General features: G+C 39.4%; 1 protein-coding gene across 2 annotated transcripts in view; it reads left to right on the top strand.

Moving 5' to 3' along the window:
- The first annotated feature begins 1,405 nt into the window (after positions 1-1,405).
- Positions 1,406-15,894, top strand: part of DPYS (dihydropyrimidinase) — a 28,709-nt gene continuing 14,220 nt past the window's right edge. Inside the window, exons 1-6 of one of the 2 annotated variants that reach the window (XM_027657051.1) lie at positions 1,406-1,854; positions 4,237-4,395; positions 6,609-6,788; positions 7,630-7,819; positions 13,861-14,017; positions 14,971-15,112. In XM_027657051.1, coding sequence (XP_027512852.1) covers positions 1,585-1,854; positions 4,237-4,395; positions 6,609-6,788; positions 7,630-7,819; positions 13,861-14,017; positions 14,971-15,112 — 1,098 coding nt within the window. In that variant the 5' untranslated portion in view covers positions 1,406-1,584. The remainder of the gene's footprint in view (positions 1,855-4,236; positions 4,396-6,608; positions 6,789-7,629; positions 7,820-13,860; positions 14,018-14,970; positions 15,113-15,894) is intronic. The other variant, XM_027657052.1, reaches the window with a different exon arrangement.

The following is a 15,894-nucleotide window of genomic DNA, read 5'->3' as shown; positions in this document are numbered from 1 at the left end:
TTTTCTGTTGATGTGTAGTGTGATGAGTCCCAGTGGGTCTTTGTCCCACCACACAGAGGTGAGGTATAAGACAAGATACTTTGGGATGAGCAGATAGAAAGGCAAATATATGGTACTGCTTTCCTACCCATCATGAGGCAAGGAACAAAGGTAACACACTGATGGGAAGGTGAATTTTTTCCAAATCTCATGTCATTTGTCAAAGCGGCTTTTTGGTAGCATATATGTGCACTCTCTCACAGCCCTCAGAGACAATGTTCTACCTGCTGATGCCATTGCCACTGAACTGGAAGAGGTGAGGGAATGAAGTTGCAGGTGCTCAGCAGATTTAGGGACACGCTTGAGCAGTGTCACTGCTGAGTATGCACACATAGGGTTATGGGGAAGTGGGAAAATTCCATAGAAACTGTGTCTCTGAGATGGTACAGAGCAGGTCTTTTCTCTTCCTCTGCACCAAGCTTTTAGCTAATTTTCCAGTTATCTTCATTTTACTTTCCCACCTCTCTTTCTGGGTCTATATCCTGAAACACACAAGGCGCATCTCCTCACTGAGGTCACGCCAGCCCTGCGTGTGAAACCCCCTGCAGAAGGCTCTACTTTCCCTTTTTCCTGGCCCTCAGAAGGGCCCCTATGGGGCAGGAAGGCACAAGAGGCCAGCACAACCTGGGGGCTGCTGCCAGGGCTGGAAGGGGCCAAAGGCAGTTGTGCAGGCAGTGGTACCAGAGGTGTGGGAGCACAGGCCTAGTGGGGGAGATGGAGCAAGGCATCTGCTACCAAAATCTTCACATGGACCTTGACACACACTCATGGCTTCCTCCTCAGGCCAGAGTGCTCTCCAAGTGGTGTTGTGGGGGTGGGGGGAGCTCTGTTTGGATCCTAAGGGCTGTGTGTCCCAAATCGTATTCTGAGAAACAGCTTGGGCACAGTTCCTGATGGACAGTGTCCTCCAGTGGTGACTTAGTCCCATGGTCCCAGAGTTGACCCTGCTGTCTTGACTGAGAAAAGTGTGACACTTGAACCACCACAGTGCTGCACTCTGACAGCCACTCTGCACAGGCAGGACTCTCAGGCTCCCTGGACATGCCTGTAGGGAGCTCAGGTCACCCTTGGGCTCCCCAACCTCTTCTGTGGAGAGCTCAGGTCACACTTGGTTTCCTCAAATGCAGGTGCAAAGAGCTTGGGTTACCTTTGGGTATCACAAGGCGATGAAGGGCCACATTTTCAAAGCATCCTAGCGTGTTACAAACCCCCAGGTGCTTAGGCCAGGCTGGAGCAAGTGCCATGAGAACCCCACCAGACCCCCCTGTAAGCCTGGCTCTGCTTTCCCTGGGCAGAGTCCAGAGCAGAAAGGGCCTGGTGCCAGTGCTCTGCCCCCATCCAACTCACTGAGCCACACGAGAGGTGGGAGGTGGAGCAGCCAGGGGCACTGAGGGCAGTTCCAGTGTCCGTTTAAAGAGCACATTGTGGTGTGTGTTTAGGGCCATTTGGAGATAACTGGTGTTCTGGAAGCAGGGGGGCAGGGAAATACTCTCAGGCAAGAGCAATTTTCTGAGTTGAGGCCTCACTCTCACCTTCTAGGCTGACATGCCACCCCAAAAACAGGCTCAGCAGAAACTTTTGATCAAGGGGGGAAAAGTCGTGAATGATGACCTCTCCGTGGTGGCTGATGTGTATGTGGAAGATGGAGTGGTGCAGCAGGTTGGACCAAACTTAAACCCAGAGCCCTCAACTGGACTCATTGTGCTGGATGCAACCAACAAGCTGGTGATCCCTGGGGGCATCGACACTCACACACACATGGAGTTCCCTTTTATGGGTAGCAGGTCAAAAGATGACTTCTATACTGGAACCAAGGTGGGTGCACGTATGTGTGTCTGTGCATGCATTTGGGCTTTCTCAGATCTGTCTGCTGGTTATGAGAAAGGAGAGTGCGAATCAAGCACAGGCAACTGTTACTGTCTCTTGACCAGGACATGACATTGTCATAAGTTGGAGTACTCAGAGGTCCACCTTCAACTAGTTTGTTACTTAGGTTCCTTCAGAAACTAATCTGGCTGAGGGTGACAAGTGTTAAAGGCAGGCATTTACCCTCAATGTGCATTGGTACATGCATCAAGCTTTATACTTTTCTGAGCAAAGATTAACTAAAGCAACAGTTTAATTTCCCACTGTCATTGGAGCACTTCTGTGGTAATCTGTTGTTTCTCCTCTGTTAGCAAAGGGGATTGCACGCTTTTCTTCTGTCATTCTCTTCGGAGCTTAGTGTGTCTCAGTGCAAGTCCAGTTCAAATAAACTTTCTGGAGTTACCTAATTTCTCTCAGTTTTACCCTTGGTGTGTTTTTAGCTTTTTAGCCGATCTCGTTATATTCCCTGCATGTGAATAGAGTATCAATTCCTCCCATTAACAGTATTATGCATCATCTGCATACAGTTAAAATACAGAACTCCCCAAAATTTTTAAGGCAGTTTTCTAAAAGCTTTGCTGTGAAGGTTGAAATCTTTGCTCACGGAAGGGATCACATTGCCCTGCTTGACTTCTCTGGTAGCCAGCACATTTAGAGAGCTTTTATATCCTGTTCCTCTCACAGCAGAACTGGGGTTTGCTAAAAAGCAGAAAGTAATTGTTTTTTGAATAACTTTTTGAGATACTGGACAGGGAAGCTGTGAAACAGAGACTACATATACAAAACAGAGTGTCCAGATAGTCTCTTTGGTCCCTACAAGAAGAAGATTCTAGATCCAACTTAGTGATCAGATATCTGGTTAGATATTGTGGACCTTCTTAATCCAGGTCAAAGTGTGGAAAGTGTTCAGAGCTATTCACTGAAGGTCATTATCTGACAAATATTTTGGCAAGAAATTCAGGGAGACAGAGTTGTGTTAAAACTATTGCAAAATATGCTACAATGATTAGCTAAGATTTACTCATTCAGTTAAATAAGTAAAGGTACCTCTCTTTACAAAGAGAGGAGAAAAGATACTGGGGATAAAAAGAGACTTTTAGTGGAGTTGTGGAAGCCATGACATCTTTTTTTTCTTGAAGTCTATAAATATTCTTTAATTCTAAATCCTGTTTAACAAATTAGACGGTCTTGTTGAAAAATATTTGACAGTTTGAAGAACTTTTCTTGGAGAAAATGTTTTACTGAATTCATCACAGATTTTCAAATACTTATGTCACTCTCCCAACCTCTCATTTTGCAAAATATGCTGACATATTTACAATTTTGCTTCTGAGTGCTAAGTGAACTGCAGGAGGGAAGAGACTGATTGATCTAGAAAGAGTAATATAGCATGAATTTGAACTATGTATATTTTGATCTGAAGTGGTTGTGCAAAGGAATATTGTTCAGAGCAATAGAAAGGATTTTCCTTGCTAGTTTGGAAGAGAGCAACAATTTCAGAAAAGGAATTTCTATATTGAATCAATTTCTGTTATTCAAGAATCTGATTTCTCTGAGTGATTGATAAAAATCCTTCAGAGTAAAAAAAAAGTAATAATTCAATTTTCCATTAGGGAAAGTAAAAAATTATTAGTTAAAAGCAATATTTGATTCTCATGCATTCATAAAGTAAGGGGAGGGTTATTTAATTACTTGAAAATATTTATATGATATACGTAACTACCTCATTCTATTTAAAAATCTGTTATACAGTTTCACTAAATGATATCCTGCCACTAATAAAAATAACTTTAAAACACTTTTACAATCCTGTTGGTGCTAGACAAGAGTTTGGGGATTTTCACAGTGTATGTTCAAACTGAATTGGTTTTGGTTTATTGATTGTGTATCTGCCCTTTAATACTTCCCTGTCACACAGGCTTGCTTTATGGCCTATATAGATTCTGAGGAAGCATTTCTCAAGTTGACCTTGGTCTTCTGGTTCTCTTCTTTCTCTGTGATTCCACACACTTAAGGAAACTCAGTGACGCATGAATGCTACAGGCTCATCTCCAAATCTAGGATAAGTTTTTGTACATGAGCGAAAGCTTTTCCTTTCAGTCTGAGAATTTCACTGTGATTCTCCTGAATACCTCTTGAGAACATCTTTCTCAAAGCAGATGAAATTAATTTCCACAATCATTTTGCAAATTCAGACTTCACTCAGGGAAACCCTTCAGTGGCTTTTGGCTTTCCAGTGTATCAAGACTAATTTCTGCACAGGGAGTTGGAGAGGGTGGGAGGAAATTCGCGTTCCCTCTGATTGCTAAATATTGACTTTCTTCTTTTCAGGCTGCTATAGCAGGAGGGACCACTATGATCATCGACTTTGCCATCCCTCAGAAAGGCTGTTCTCTTACTGAGGCCTTTGATACATGGAAAAGCCGGGCAGACCCTAAAGTCTGCTGTGATTATTCGCTGCACGTGGCAGTTACATGGTGGAGCAACAAGGTAGAAACTAGAGCTGATTATCAATTCCATGAATTGGTATCACACCTGCTTTGAATTAGTCCTCACGTGCTAAATATAGCTTGCTGGCAGTATAATGGTTTGCATTTTTGTGAGTAAAAACAGCATTTGAAATAGCCCACACCGTTCTAAAAGTACACATATTTAAAAAACTAAAGAAAGTCCGCAGATAGTCTATATTTTTGATAATACTGCACAAAGGTAAAGGTAGCAGTTGTGCGAGACCAAGACTAGGCAGGCCAGAGGGGGAAAGAGGTTTTTGCAATAATTTTGCCTTTTTTCACTTGAACACTTGAAATGTTATGTTCCTGTTGAGTCTTGGTAGTTTTTATTTGGGTTTTTTTTAAATAAGGTATATCTGAAAAATATGGTACTTTACTTCATCTGTAAAGGAAGACTTCTATTCCTGAGAAACTGCAGTAATATCCCCTTAAAGTAAAGTAGGACTGGAGAAAATAGTAAATTGAATGTGAGATTATCTAAAAAACCTTTTTGGAATTTATATATGGGAGAATTATCCCTGTTGAGTGAAGGTTTGCTAATAACCTGGGAGCTTTACTGAATTAATTAATTTTTCAGGTGCTTGATATCTATCTGAATGTGCCCCATGTTTTGTAAGATCACTTTGGATTCTCAGAGAACTATGCATCAGTACACAGATATATTAAGTAACTTCCATTTTGAAATATGAGTACCAAAGTCTTCACTCTGCAAACAACGCATCTTTGATATTCTGTATACTGAGCTCTAAAATAGGCTGACCACAATTTCTAGCTTAAAGCAAAGACATAAAATAAATTCTCCTGTGAAGTTTGAGTAATGTGCATTTGAAACAGCCTTGGTAGAGAACAGTGAAGTACTGAAAAATCCAATAAAACTAGAAAAGTGTAAATCAATGAAATGTTCTGGTCTATATTAAGAATTTAAATGTTTTTAAAGGCCCTGATTAAAAGAAATAGAAAGGTCTAATATTTTGTAGCTATAAAGGACCTGGGTGAAGAAGACTAATATTTCATGCCCTTCTGATTAGCTCTCATCTCCTCAGGATTTAAAGTATTGATTAAAAGCATATATTCTTTACAATGCCTTCCCTTTTTTATAGTAAATAGGGAAGAAGAGAACAAATGACATGCCTCTATATTTGAGCCAGAGCAGGGCCTTTATTTGATAATTCCCACTTAAAATATGCTCTCATTCCTTCTCTGGATAAATTAAAAAAATTCCTTGAGTTTTATATAAATCTCTCCTTTCTTGGGCAGATCCAAACAGATTATTAAAGAGCAGATGAAAAATAAAAATAAAAAAAAATAAAATAAAAAAAAGTACTTTTTGAAAGGAATTAATCCCATGGAAATTGTAATAGCATTGCAGATTCATGTCAATTACTGTCACCATCATTTTACTGGGAAGGGAGAGCCAAAGTTACATAATGTATGTTACAGCTAACCAGCTGAGCAAGAAGCCTTTGGACTAAAATCTGTGTCTTTCTTGCTTTGGGACATAATGTTTTGCTGGGCTTCATAGACCCTAGCAGAAGCAGGGCATCTTATCAAGGACTGCATACAAGAAAAACAAAACAAAACAAAACAAAATCCACAAACAAAAAACAACACCCACCCCCCACCCCAGGAAAAAAAACCAAACATACAAACAAAACAGGCTTGCATTTAGCATTTTGGAACGATTTCGTTTGACAACAAAATATTTCAAAAGGCTGTGTGTTGTTTAGAGTAAGGACAAAGCTCTAAGATGAGATCTTTTCTGTCATTCTGTTGTTTGCCAGAAGCTGAAGCCTACCACAATCCAATTTTGAAAATCAGTTTTGCACAAATGTATATGTTGTGTGAGTTGGACACATTGACTTTAATATTGGACTGGGTATTCTCAACATCAGGAGGTTTATTTGGAATAAAATTCTGCTTCAGTATCTTTTGCAAAAAGCATTCCCTTCATGCAATTCACTTTTGCCTCCAATATCTGCACTGCCATGCTACTCATTTATATACTTTGAGAATTAATTTATTGCAAGAATAGTAGAAGTCAATCTTTAAATATGTGACTTGGGCTGCTTATACTGAACATATGTTTGATGAGTGAGTGAAGGCTCATCCTTCACAGTTACAATTTCTTTATACAAGGTTACTAACATGTAAAAGATAATTGCTGTATTCTGAAAATTGCTGACTGTTTTCCAGGTGAAGGAAGAAATGAAACATCTTGTTCAAAACAAAGGAGTCAACTCCTTCAAGATGTTTATGGCCTATAAAGACATATACATGGTCAATGATGAGGAGTTATTTGCAGCCTTTTCCTGCTGCAAGGAGCTTGGAGCAGTTGCTCAAGTCCATGCCGAGAATGGGGAGCTGATTGCACAGGTGCACATATGACATTTTTTTCGTCAAAGTCAGGAATATAGATGGTCCTAGCCCTAGGTATCTCCAAACATAGTCAGCTTATCTAACAGGAACAAATCCAGAAGTAAGGACAAAGTTTCACTGACAGGGCATGAAACTCTCAACATCTCTCTATGTGTAATTAGCCTCATTTCACACTTGCCACTGTCACCTTAGTGCTATGTGGAGGCACTGAGAGTATAACTGTCCTGGTTATACTAGATACCAGTTATAACTATAGTGGCTATACTAGAATAGTTTCTTCAACTATTCTTGTCAACACTGCTTTGACTCTGCCCCAGGCCCCAAAATGAAAATTAAGTTATTGCTAAATAATCTCAAATCAGCAAATCTTGGGCTACTGAAATATAGTAGGGACAAAATCTTATGCCTCTTAGAACCTAGGAGTTTTCAGAGGCTCTGAATAGGTATGTTTGTGTTTAGTAAGGACCTTTCCTTTTTCTTTTTTTTTTCTTTTTTACCTGGGGGGGTTAGTACTGTAACACAGTTACTGGCTGTGATCATTTAAGAGCACATACTGAGAGAGGAGTAGGGTTTTCAAAAGTGGTGATTTACCCCTGCAAGCTAGTGAAGTGTGTTCTCTGAATTTACTTAGCTATTCTGAGATCTGTGTTTATTGAAATATACTGGATTTCAGATAAAACAACAATAATTTACCTAAGAAAAAATTGTAACTGCCTTGTTGGTTTTTTTCCTTGAACTGGCTGCAATGGGTGGTTTAGAATCCATTTGACTGGCAACACGTTCGTGAATCCATGGCTACACTTTATTTGACTCTTACATGTTTTTGTGTGGTGTTCAGGGTGCAAAGAAGATGCTGGCAATGGGAATAACTGGCCCTGAGGGTCACGAGCTGTGCCGTCCTGAAGAGGTGGAGGCTGAAGCTACACAAAGAGCAATTACCATAGCAAATGCTGTAAACTGCCCCCTTTATGTAGTCCATGTAATGAGTAAATCTTCAGCAAAGGTGATAAGTAATGCACGAAGAGAAGGTAAAAGTCCTAATTCTTTTATGCTTGGACAGTGACACTGGAGAGAAGTGGTCATGGAAAACCAAACACAGCATTGGTGTCCTACTTGTCATGAGTGCCAGAAGCCTCAGAACATGGGTGAATTTCTCAGAGTGGGATGTCAAAACTGTGTGTATGTTCTTGGGCTCAAGGGGAGCAGTGTGGAATAACAGCAACTGGAATTAAGACTTTCTCCCCAGAGCAAACTGTTTTCTCTTCATACTGTACCTCCCAGGTCAAAGTGAGGGCCTGGACAGCATTATTGCATTAGAAATTATGTCACCAGTCCAAGGCAATAAATGCTCTGCTATTGCCCCCTATTGAGTCTGCAAGACTTTATCCACTATTTCAGTTGAGACATTATACAACAGAGACCACACCATATTTTTACAGACAGTGCCATGACATGACTACAACTCCTATTCACTGGTCATTTAGAAGTTATGGTGATGATGACAATGCCTGAAAGCCTCAATTGCCTGTAGTGCGGGGTTTCTCAGGTTTGCATTGCAGCATTCATAAATAGGTCTGGTCAGCCAAGGGAGCCTGACCTTTTTGACCATCTGTTGGACAGAGTAGAAGCAGCCTGAAGGCTGTAAATGTTTAGGATGTTTTATCTCCTTATCTGTAAGTTCATCCAGAGCAGCCTGTGGAACTACAGCACTATGAGGAGACATTGTCTAGGTGGAAGGAACAGGAAAGAAGCCCGTGATTTGGAAAACCTAAAACTTTATGGAATATCTGTCCTCATTATCTTTTTACATCTTTTTTGCTTAATTTTTACATCTTTTGCATTTACGACTTGTTTTCACCTTACCTAGCATGAATTGCATACAGACCTCATTTTCCTTATTTCTTGACTTTAGGTAGTGCCTTCACAGGGGTCATAGATTATTAATATTAAAATGTAGAGTATGAGAGCTTGGCAAATCGAAGCCAGTGTCATGTCATTGTGTTAATATAGATGGATATGTTTATGCAGAATATGTGTTAACTATGACTTCTAGTAAGACTTAGAAGTAATTCAAGTTTATAAAAGAACTCGTCAGAATGTATTTTACAAGCACATTTTTTAGTACTGTGCTATATTAGATTCCTCCACTAGATGACAGTGCTGCTGGGAATGTGGATCATATCCATCAGTGCATGGTTATTTGTATGTTCACAGGCATGGTGTGAACATTAACTACAAGAAGTTGTTACAACAGTTAAAATACCCAGCTTAAAGATGAAACACTGGCTGTGAACACAAAAGGGATAAGACAGAAGATGGTGTTTTATAATACATTATTCAAGTACAGAATTTTATGCTGACAGTAAATACTGTAAAATACTGTTAAGCATGTGTTATAAGAATAGCCTGCAGTGCCAGTTTGATAACTGATGATAGATGCATGATTCTTTGATATGTAAGAAGATGAAATTGGGACAGGGACAACTTACGCTTATTGTGGTGCAAATTGTATTTTGTAGCTTCCTGGGCTGATGTAGTCAGAATCATTAATGCTTACCTTTGTGCACAGCAACATATAACATTTCTTCATAGTTAATATCTATTTGCATAGAAGTGTATTGTTTAGAAAACAGAAATCTCAAAACCAGAAATTTCAAAAGGTAAATAAAGGTAATTACAAGAATGATAGTTTTTAATGATCTGTATAAATTTTGGCAATTAGAAGTTCATTATTGTTGGTTTCAATAGAAGTTATTTTCCATTCTTCAGTGAAAAGTGATAGTAGAAAACAATGAGTTCCAGACCAAAAAAAAAATAAAAATAATTCTCAAACTATTATATGAATGACATAAATAAAACTCAAATATTTTAATGAAAGACATTCAACTGGGACAGATTAAAAACCACAGGAATGTGAAAACTGTGTAAACTCTTAAAATACTGGAAGGCTCTCAAGCATTTGAAAAATTCACTCTAATAGAGTTTATTCATCTTTCCAAGATCATTTCTCCATATCTTCATGCTAGCTTCCTGCTATTTACAATTGTGACATTTTTCTTGGTCCTTTCCAAGCACTTAGCATGAAGAACAATATGTGTGTGCATATTCATCCCCGCCCTTCTTGAAGGAAGATTGATATCCTTTTCCAATTCCATCACTGGCCTCAGAAGGAGAGTCTTCAGTGAGTGAAATCTATTTTCTGAGTGACAGTGTGATACCAGAACTGAAGCATTGCTTCTCAAGTTCTATGGGTGGTGATTCTCCTAGTCAAAAATGTAAGTCAGAGCCCAATTCTTTGTCCCTCATTTAGACATACAAAGCGAGAAATAATTTTAGAGACCAAAGGCCTGATACAGCTTGCTGAAGACAGTAGGCATAGTTCTGTTGTCTTCTATGATCTATAGTTCAGATCTTAAAGGCTAAAATCAGTTATACAGAGTGTAAAGGGATAGTAGTTCTTATTCTAGATTAAGCAAACTTTAAGAGAACCAGATGAGTGAAAGTCTTTCCTTCTCCCTTCCATGCCAAACTTCACTATCTATGTCTGCTCTGATCTCCAGCAACACCACTCACTGAAGGAAACCTCCAGATTGTAGCAGCAAGTTTTTCATGTACATCAGTAGTAGCTGCTGAATATTCAACTGGAAATCCAAAATTCCCACATTGTGACTATGTTGGAGAGGGACAGGCTAACTCCTGACCCCATCCTGTTCTTTCTTGGGTACCCTACCAGACTGTTTGTAAAAGCAATGGTTCATCAGTTCTCCACTGAGAGGGCAAAGACAGCGCCTCTCTGTGAGAACTGTCCTTGCTTGTGTCAGTTTGTTCATCCGTGTGTGAAACACGATCTTGAATCTTGATAGAATAGGTAGAGGAACTGTATTCTTTTACAGAAGGGTAGTCTGATATATCTGTATGCATGACAGTCTTATTCTCTTAAGTGGAAAACAAAAAGGATCATCATCCTGCTATTGTATAAAATCTTCACTACAATGAGAAGAGAGGGCTATAGAGCACTTGTCAGGCAGTGCAGCTCCTTCTCTTCTTTGGACTAGGTGAGGTAAACTTAATGGGGCCCTGTCGCCCATTCCTTCCACCAGAAGTGCCTATGCAGAAAGCAAGGCTAATCAAATATGATTTAGGGATAGATGATTTATACTGTCTCCCCCTAAAAAATGCTTTCAGTCTTAAGTGCATGAAAGGCTGGAGACCATAGAATCACAGAATGGTTTATCCCTTTGCTCATTTAGCTGTGCTGTTACAGCCAGGGAAGTGAGAATTTCTAGTGAAGATCAGAAGTGGAGAGCAAAATCTTGCTAAAAAAGTCGACCTTTAAAAATGTTTTTCCTTTTCTAGAAACCGCATACAAAAATATGTACTTGGCCAGATTCCAAGAAGTTTGCTTAGATTTACAAGGTCAGTTCCTACCATCAGTCACAGATTAGGTCTCCTTTTAGTGAGAGAAGGGCATCTCCATACTTGAGGGTATGCAGACTCTGAAGCTGATTCTGAGCACAGGAGTGCAACTGAAAATGCCAACCTTTTAGCTGTCTCATGCAGGATATCTCAGGTCCAGACTGTATAAAGCCTAACTGGTGCAATGCTATGCCTGATTTAATAAACCCTGCCTTGCAGTTCTGTGCCTTTCAGAGCATAGCTTGTAAGTATCCTTGCCCCATATGACTTTAAGTGCTTCTAAAACTTCTAATGGACTAAGAACATACAGACCAGATTTTCAAGCTTTTAAATGTTTTTTGGTGTTTATCAATATTGTAACTCTTCATGAGTTCTGATAGGTGGTAAAATAAATTGCAGTTGAATGTTCTTCTCTTTTATATAGTAATCTATGTGAAAATAAATCTTGCTAGCCAGTTTGGGCATCTGATGAAGAAGTCGCCACATCCAGAGCTATTTCTCAGCATCTCAGAAATGTCAGCAAGACCAAACAGCAGAACATTTTCCAGTTTTTTTTTTTTTTTTTTGAATGCAGGAAAACACAAGTGGAAAGACCCGATTTATTACTGCATTACTCTACTTTTATGCCTATAGGCAGAAGTCAGTCAAGCTTGAATAACCTTAATGCAGAATATCCTTGTTGCCAATCGAGCTAAGAGAGTCTCAGTGCGGAATTTCCTTGTTATTTGGATTAAAGCAGAGTCTTGATATTATTTTATCCTTCAGTCTGGCTAGTCACGGTCCAAATTAAATCCGAGAAATTTCTCAGTCGGCAGAACTGTCCAGAGGTAGTCTATTGAAACTGCAATGTTCAAACTCAAAATCACTTGTGGAAAAAACTCTACTCTTCCCACTCATGGGAACAAAAGAATATGGTCAAGTCAAATTCTGACTGCAGAAATCAGCTGTGGTACATGAGTTAGAATCAAGTAAGCATATCCAACTGGGAGCTTGGAAACTTCCTTTCGCTTTGATGTTGTGAAACTGAGATAAGAAAATTATTTATGGAAGCTAAAAACTCAGTCTTTTACTGCCATTTCAACTTTAATAATTTATAGATATATCCTAATGATCCATAGTATGGGTTAACTTTGAATAGAAGTTTCTTCAGCTTGTTTAGATGCAGTAGGAGAGACACACACACACTTCCCCCCCACCCCACCCCTTCCCCTTCTCCTGGCTTTGATCATAAAAAATCTGCCAAAAGCCTAATATGTAAATATGGTAGACTAATTACATATACCAGAATTTTTATCTCTATACCTCCATTTGTGGTAACCTGCCCTCAAATACAGTGCTTGGAGTTGCCCAGGGAAGGCCAAGATCTCCTGTAGGAGCTCTGCATTAGGAAAACACTGATCTGACTCAAATCTCCTCATTGAATGAGTGGTCATATCACTTCCACACCTGGCTTCATAGTCAGTGCTTTAAGACCTGAACATAAGATGAAAAAAACAGTAAATCACTGCCTAAATCATGATTTCAAGTCTAAAAGAGAGTCCAATGTACAAACTGCAAAGGTTTGCTTTGTTGCTTTCCAACAGTACCATGAATGTGTGACTTATGCACAGAAAGATGGAGAAAGGTCGCTGTCTTGTATTACCAAGCAATTACCAGCTGAGGCCTTGTTGGGGTAATGCACTGATAGTTGTAATAAAAACTGAACTTGGAGTGAAATCTGGGATCCATAGCAAAATGCCCACAGTCTACAGGGAACAAGGCAGGGAGAAGACTCTTGTGGAGATCCAGCACAGGCTGCCTTTAACCAGAACCAAGCAGCCTATGAGTGGGTGTGGAAGGTCCCAAGTCACTCTGGTTCTGTAGTGACCATTGCAGTTGGGGGCTTTGCCACCTGCCAGCTACAGAACGGCAAAGTGGCTGGACAACTTCCTCAGGGAGTGAAACATCTTGTTCTGACGAGTTTCAAACCCATTTTACCCAGGAAGAAAAAATAGTTAAAATATGTTAGCTCTGTCCAAGGGCTAACAGCCAGTCTGGATTGGTGTCCTCTTCCTAGGAAAATAAAATACTGTGCAGCAAAGGATTTAAGATTAAAATTTGGGACATAACTTTTAAAATTAAATTATTTATGATTTTCTATTTGAGAAATGTTTTTATACTTTTCAGTTTATGTCTAGTGCCATATTGTTCTTCCTGGCACAATTGTAGCCTGATGATTAAAAGTAACACCTTGCAAAGTCTATATGCTGTATGTATTAACTTACATTGTTATATTGTCAGTAATTTCAGAGCACCAAATAGGTGCTACCAAGTATATGAATCTTGAACATAATTAATGCAACTGAGGACAGTGTTCCTTTTGAAATCTCAATCACATGTCTTGTAAACAATGTGTAGAACCCATTATAATATATATGTCAACAATTTAATTAAAAAACTTGCCCAAGCAATGTTCTTATAAGGAAATATATTGTAAGATCACCAGCATAATATTCAGAACAAAGATGCTGCGTTATAGCTTAGTTTATGATGTCCTTCCATATGATGGTGTTTAATTTGAAACACTCATTCAAATTTAAATTCATTGCCACCAAAAAGATCCTCAGCATTTTTATGTTGTTTGATGATGACACCATTGCTTTACATTTTTCAGGAAAGGTGGTTTATGGGGAGCCTATTGCTGCTAGTCTTGGCACTGATGGCACCAACTACTGGAATAAAGACTGGGCTCATGCTGCAGCATATGTGATGGGACCTCCACTGAGACCTGATCCATCTACTCCTGGTTTCCTCATGAACCTACTGGCCAAGTAAGCAGATGAACAGTGACAGCTGATACCCAAGTGCACAGCAAATTCTGTCTGGATTATATAATAGCTGGTTGATGCTCTGGAGATTTTCTAAGTACAGAATGTTACATTATCAGGAAGGAGAAATAGAAGGTGAAACCATAGAAGAAAAACATTTTAGTTTCCAGATTTTGTTTCTCTGAACTCTTGTGGCCTTCTGTCCCCATGTGATTGTATTCAATAAGCCTGGCCTTGCTAACACTGCAGCAAAAATTGCAACATGCCTAGGAGGACAGTAAGGCTTTAAGTCAGTGGGAAATGTGTAAAAAGCGAGGTCACATCTAAGTTTTCTGGGTTTTGTTGTCAGCTGCCTTTTTCACTTGAAATTTGAATGTTGCACAAAAAATAAGCCTGCTAACTTCTGAAAGTACATATAAGTTGTGCACTTCATAACATCTCTATCAGAAGGAAGTTAAAAAAAAGAAATATCTTGCAGACACCTGCAGTTAATAAGATGTGTGGTTTGCTGGTATTTCATTAACAATTAAGGTTAACTCCACAAAAGGGTTGAATTTGACCAAAGAGGCTGTGAAGGTGTGCCTGAACACTCAATGATTGTTGTGTGGATCTGTAGTAATTTCACAGGGCATATGGAGTGGCACAGACTAAAATTACCCAAAATGAGGATGAAACTAAGCTGCTTGCTCTGGGAAAAGTGGAACAGTACTCCACTTGTGGGATACCTTTGACATATCCAGAGTAAAAATGTTAGTGTTGGTGCTTGCTTTCTTCCGAGGGGGTTCTGAAGAGGAAACTTCCTCATAGGGGAACTGTCTGTTACTGTAGAGCTGCTCTTGGAGGATGGAACTGAAGACAGGCTGGTAGGGCATATTGTTTTTTCCTTTAATGATGTTTTCCTATATGCCACTGTTTGGTACATGCTCTGATTCATAATGAACTTTGTTTCTCTGTAGCGATGACCTATCTGTGACAGGGACTGACAATTGCACCTTTGACACGTGCCAGAAAGCTCTGGGAAAAGATGACTTCACAAAAATCCCTAATGGAGTGAATGGTGTGGAAGACAGAATGTCAGTCATATGGGAAAAAGGTGTTGTAAGTATATCAAAATGTCAGAACATGGAGGTAGCTGATTTCTCCAACTCCAAATATAATCTCTCAGCAGTTTTTATCTGTCCAGTTTTATCAAGTTTGTTTATCATAGGTTAACTCATTTTATTGAAGACTGTAACAGAGTCATTACTAACTCTCATTTTATGGTCCTGGAAGACGGAAGAAGATTCTTGGTGCTTAAAATATATCACTAAAGAATCATTTCTATCATTCAGCAGTAAGGCATTGCTATTGTTTCAGTGGTAGTGCACAGTACAATTCCTTGCAATATTTTTTTCAACTGATGACATGAAAATAAAAAGAAAGACATACCCACAATTTCAATTTGATCAGCTCTGTATTTTTTCCTCTTTGATCTCTCTCAAACTTAGCTGTTGGAGGAGTTTCTTCACTGGGTATGTGCATCTCAACTTCTAATTTGGGTTTTAAGAAATGCTTCTTTAATGTGTGCCTCAGCTGTGTGATATGATGAAATGAGCACTTTCAGATCTCACTGACTTCAGATTCTCAGCACCAACACAAGAATGCTCAGTGCTTCTCAGGACCGTGTTTGATTTGGGGGATGTGAGGCAATCTATTGAGGGATCTGCTGCATACTGGGTGTTATGATTGTTCTGGCTAATAAAAAACTGTTCAGTTCTGGAGGCTCTAGTTCTATTTAATATTAAGTTCTCTTGCGGTAATGAAGTCATGTTGATAATGCACTGTGAAGTATATTACACTGGTCACAGTAGAATTATCTACCTCACACACTTGGTAAGCAT

This window comes from Corapipo altera, unplaced genomic scaffold, assembly GCF_003945725.1.
Source record: "Corapipo altera isolate COAL_440 unplaced genomic scaffold, ASM394572v1 52b, whole genome shotgun sequence".
Taxonomy (NCBI): domain Eukaryota; kingdom Metazoa; phylum Chordata; class Aves; order Passeriformes; family Pipridae; genus Corapipo; species Corapipo altera.
This window is presented reverse-complemented; position numbering and strand designations above follow the sequence as displayed.